We start from the raw sequence: 5,630 nt of genomic DNA, 5'->3' as shown, positions 1-5,630 counted from the left end.
CCACAAACCGGCCTGGCCGCCCGGAGCCTGTCCCACCGCCCCAAGGATGGGGATGGGACATGGGCCCGTGGGTGGGTCTGGCTCAGGGGGCCCATGGCCAGGCAGGCAGGGCAGGGCTGTGGGGAGCTGGAGACTGGCCCTGCTGTGGGGTCGCTGGAGCAGGGGCTGATGGTCCTAGGGGGATGACATGGGGTCCTGGGCTGTGGGCAGGGTGGGTGGAGGCACCTGGAGGGACTTGGCAGAGCAAGCAAAGAACATTTGTGCAGCTAGGGCCTTCACAAATTTTAAATGAGCGTTCCTAACTTTGAAAGGCTATAGTTTCTTTCTCCAACCTAAAAAATCTATTCTACATCCAGATTTATTGGGCCTGTGAAGAGTGTAGTCTTTAAAGAAAAGTTTCTTTCCTGTATTTTCCAAACTGGAAGCAAACCTCAATCACCCAAACACAGATCCAGCTCCTCTACCGGTGAAGGAGGCAAAAGATTCTACTATTACTCCTTAGCCCCAAGCACAGAGCAGGAAGAGCAAGTGGAAGGAAAAAGAAATTAAATGAACTGAAGAGGAACAAGAAAGCAAAAAGGTTTCTCAGCTTGCAAAGATCTCGGAGACTAAGAAAAGGCCTTTGCATCCCTCTTCCACCACATCTTCAATCACTGCATGGCTGGTATGCCATTTAAAACATGCCAAGAACAAGAGGCAATTTTAGAAATGTGTGCAGCTGCAACTACGTAACTGCTAGAGACAGATACCAGCAGCAAGCATATGGCCCTGTGAAGCAGAGCAAAAGTATCGTTTCAACATGTGCTACAAAAAAAAGGAACAAGTTGTTTTACCTTGATTTCCAGACTTTCTCCATCAATTCCAAACTTCTTCAGTAGGGGTAGAGCTGTTGCCTTAAGGACATCAACCTATAGAGCACAGAATTAAAAAAACAGTCTCTTTATTGGAAGTTACAGAAGTCAGTAATTTAAAAATCATTGCATTATGATTTTTAAACAAAGACAAGGCTTCTCCATACTAGGTATTCTGTGGGAAGTTATGGAACACAGCATAGAGAGCTTTGGATACTCTTAGACTACCACAGTATCTCATTACTCAAAAAATTTGCTAGAACAAATTACTGAGAGATGGAACTTCCTATTCTGGATTTCTTCCTCAGCCTGATTTTTATTTCTATTATGGTTCAGCTAAAACAGCTCACTTGTTTCTCTGAACACAGATACTGAAAAAATTTATTTTTCTGTTATTGCTAAAAAATTCCTACAGCTAAATAAATGATGATTGCAAGAACCTTTGCATTTTGGAGCAGGCCCTTGATTTGTCAGGAAGAACCTCATCCTTCTGTCAAGAACTTCTTTTCATCTGTTTCTGAGAAACAGAAGCTTCTAGGTAACTTCTGTTGAAATACTTAGAAGAATCTCAAGTGGGCGACACATCACCTATGTACTCTCTTTGAGCCAGATGCTCACCAGATACAGGTCTGAGCAGGATTTTCCTTGCCATTGCTTCTCCTAATTGCTGACCCAAGACAACAGCGACTGCTGTCTTCTTCCCTCTGCTGAAACTTCAGTAGCATTGTCAAAGGTGACAAAAATGATTTTGGGGTGCGACAGCACAGAGAGTTACCCAAGACAAGCAGGTTGGGAGAGACAGGACCAGGACAGCATGACCAAAGAGGAACTAAATTCAAGTGAAGAAAACAGGCATGTGGTAGGCAGCAGTTGAGGAGGCAGAAAAAAAGCACCCTCCTTCCCATGCCTTCAGCCAGAATCCACAATTCTTGAGTTTCATTCTGTCTGCTTTGTAGAGAGTGCAAGCCACTGATGAAATAGTAGCACATACCTCACCTACATACAAAGATGTGAACAACCCGTTAGAGCCACCTGAGTGGCTACAAGCGTATGCTGCAGTTCTCATTCTTCAAATCCTGCTGGCCAACGTACTTCCTTTCTTACAGAGAGGCATTTGGTGTTGTTTTTAATGGTAGTATTAATATTTGCATGTCTTCATTAAAAAAACTGTAAGTCAATGATTAATTTTTTATATTTACATAATTTGTATTTTTTACAGCCAGGCTACCTTAATTCAGCCCCTCAGTAGTATTCATTAATCACACAAATTTGACTTTTGGAGCAAAAACCTTTACTAACATGCATGTGCACACACAGAGACACACATGAATACCACTGGCAGAAGTTCCAACAAGCTGATCTGGTTCACATTAAAGTTACACAATATTTCTCCCTCTTTCTTAGGAAAAAAAATGAGTAAAAAGTGAAAGTAAAAAAAGAAAAGCTTCACTGTGTAGGTTAGGAACTCCCTTTTCCTCCTCCATTTCCACTTTTGCAATTCTGGACTGAAGTCTGTATCACTGGAGAAAGCATGTTAGGCCAGCATTAGGAAGCTGGACCAATTTTGAGTCTGGTTTGTCTGTTTCCAAGACTTGTCACAGTTTTTAGTCCTCAGACAAATTCCAGCTATGATACTTATCAGGTTCCAGACAGACACAGAATGAGAGACTGTCTCTGTTCCAAATTTGCAGGCTAAACAGAGAAGGTAATTGGCAGTATTTGAAGAAGTGGAAAAGGCTGTTCTGCTTAGGAGACAAGTGGGAGTTCAGGCAGGAGAGGGTAAGTACTTCACTGGAAATCACAAGATGGTAGCCAAACTGAGACCTAAAACCGAATTTCTAGTCTCTTGCCTATACTCAGCCATAAAACCATCCTTCAGCTCCCTTGAAGGGCAGTTATTCCATTTCCAGAGCAGATGACGCAACACCAAGTTGTACCAAAGCAAATGCATCATACAACCGAGGGCATACCTCACCACAAATGCCCACAACTCGCTAAGTCCCATAGACATTGCTTGTTCACAAATGAGTGTAAATACAAACCTTTTTCCTTTAAAGAAATCGATAACGATTAAAAAAAAAAAAAGAAAAGTAACTTTTAGTGGTTTGCAGAACCCCTTAGCTAGTGCAAAGCTGCAAAAAACCAGACACAGACCTACAGCACACAGCTGCCTAGGAAAGGGGCAAGCATTAGCTGGCTTGTGTAGCCATTAGCACTGCACAGAAGAGCATTTATCCCTGCCATACATATGATGTTTTGTTTTGGGGACAAGGACCTAGACTGGAAGAGCAAAACCAAAGTTTAGCAAGTAAAAAAAAAAAAAAAAAAGATAGAAAAGTCAGGAAGAAAAACTTCTTGTTTTCCTGGAATTACAGACAACTGCTGAATTTTGATTAACATTGAAGATTACTGCTGCCATGCCAAAACTTCATACGCTAGTCTCATGCCAGCATGAAAGTCATTTCAGTTAAAAGTCCTACAGCATAGCAGTAAAAAAACTTCAACACTTGCAAACCCAAACATTAAGAACGATTACTCTAAAACCAGGTTACGGCAGTACTATGTATCTGTCAGAATAACAACACATAGAGAAGAAAAGGAAAATAAGAGATATCATTTGCATGCCACCTCCATTCCGTTCAAAAAGGCACTTTACAAAGACACCCCCCACATACAGAGAAACTTGAAACTACCTCAAGTCTATATGCCAGTCCCACATGGCAGTGGTCGTGCCGAAAAACGTAACGCAAATATAGGCTGCCAGTGAACGGTTCAGGCTGGTATTCCAGAGCCACATCTCTTCCTGTCGTGTGAGCAAAGTAGTATCCCACTCACTCATCGAGGGTGTATCGCTCACACAGTTATTGTCACCACGGTCCAACCTGAAGCAAGAGCACATTACCCTGTATTTCAGTGGCCATAGCTCTCTTTCGGAATGGCGCCAGCTTTCCACTGCACCCCTCTGGGGGGCTATTAATGTATACAAACAAATGCTAACACAAATACGCACTGTGTGTGTCACAGCCTGACCTGTGCCTCACTGAAGTCTTTCCTTCCACAAGCCATCCTTTAGAAATGCCCTTCCTCTTGCCTTGACCACTTCCACTCTCCCACAGCAGGAGGTCTGCCATGTTCCCTTTTGTCCTCCTGACAAGGGGATCTCTGGCAAAGAGCAACCTCAAACCCACAACACAGCAATCACATCCAACAGATATTTTTGAGGCTGTGTAAAAGCTGAGAGCTCAGCGCCGAGAGTGGATTTCAGAAAGCCCAGTGGGTCAGCCTACCTGCTCACCGCTACCATGAGGGAAAGGTCCCACTTCTCTGGCTGCACACACGTTCCTGCTACTTACCTTGTGGATGCCTCCATGAGAAAATGCAGGGGTACAGCTCTCTGCCATTTTGTCAGTTAGTTGAACTGGCTTAGGAAAGGCTCTGAAAAATGTATTGGAGTACGCAGGACTGTGTGGCTGAAAGCAGGAGATATGGAGGAAGGATGGGCAAGACTACCTCCTCCTTTCAAGCACAAAGGCGGTACTATAGGATCATATGCGTGTATGTGTGTGTATGTACATACATATTTTCACACACACATAGAAGAATTTGCAGATGATAGATGGATACGCAAGGATACATTCCGCAGAGTTCATCTAGCTCCAAAATAAAGACATGTTTACAAAACATGATAACCCTTTTACAAATAAAAACAATAAAAATTCTCCAAAGCAGATAAGCAGCTGCCTTGCCAATTGTACCTACTAAGCTGAGATGGAGAAGTTCTTACATGAAGAGCAGCAGGGAAAACTCCTTGCCCATTTTAAACTACCCACAATACATTTACATTGGTTTGCCTTTCCCCCTTCTCCTTGGAAAGCCAGAAAGTGTACAGATGGATAGAAAAATTTAAGCATCCCTTTTTGTGCAAGCATAAGTAATAAATGTTCACCCAGTTTCTAAACACCTTCCGCCTACTGAAAAATAAAAGCCCACATCAATTTAATACTAAGTTTCCATTTACTTAAGCACATGAATCACTTAGGGTAGCACTTAAACTTGTGCTTTTGGTCTCAGCAACCTGCAGAGCCGTATGCTATACAAAACATCTTGTAAAAGTCCTTAAGTAGTTTATTGGTGTGCACCAGGGTTAATGTTTACTCAGGCAAGTTAAACAGACATAAACCAGGTTTAAACCAGTTTTAGGACTTGGTATTCAGTTATCACCACTTAAAAAGTTACTACACATGAGCTGAGTCACAGTAACCACAGTTGTGCTTCTACAGCACAATGAACTTAAGATGTAACTCCTCAGCATGCACATCTGCATTTTATTTACACTTAGTGTCAGGTACTGTGATTCAGCTGATGTATGCCAACACCCACCTGTGCCCGAGACATCACAGAGGCCAAAGCACTGAGCTTTGGCCAGTGCAACCCCCTTCAAGCACAAACTAACTGGCTCAAATTGTCGCACCCATCTCAACTAAAATTGTTTCATCTCTATTGGCCCACGTGGCTGATGCCTGAAAAGGCATCAAGACTCGGTTGCTTAGATGAGTGTCCAAACTCACTTGAAAGCAACATTAAGACCGGACTGCTCTCTGTCTCCAAATTCTTCAAGAACTTCTCCACTGTGATTAAAAAGACACAGTCAACCAAAAGAGACTTCTTTGATTCTTACTACTCACCATTTCTATGAAGTACTTTTAATCACAGTGACTGAAAGGTTAGCAAAACATGCTTCCCATTTTACTTTTTTTTTTCTTTTCCTTTTTGTTTGCG

The 5,630-nt window shown here is 42.5% G+C and overlaps 1 protein-coding gene across 1 annotated transcript in view; it reads right to left on the bottom strand.

Annotated features, from left to right (window-relative positions):
* Positions 1-5,630, bottom strand: part of RCL1 (RNA terminal phosphate cyclase-like 1) — a gene marked incomplete at its 5' end in the record, with an annotated part of 20,433 nt that overhangs the window by 12,631 nt on the left and 2,172 nt on the right. The window contains one exon of the mRNA XM_009583140.1: positions 834-908. Within this exon, the coding sequence (XP_009581435.1) occupies positions 834-908 (75 nt within the window). The remainder of the gene's footprint in view (positions 1-833; positions 909-5,630) is intronic.

This window comes from Fulmarus glacialis, unplaced genomic scaffold, assembly GCF_000690835.1.
Source record: "Fulmarus glacialis isolate BGI_N327 unplaced genomic scaffold, ASM69083v1 scaffold14090, whole genome shotgun sequence".
Lineage (NCBI taxonomy): Eukaryota > Metazoa > Chordata > Aves > Procellariiformes > Procellariidae > Fulmarus > Fulmarus glacialis.
The sequence above is the reverse complement of the archived record's forward strand: the minus strand, read 5'-3'. Positions and strand labels throughout refer to the sequence as shown.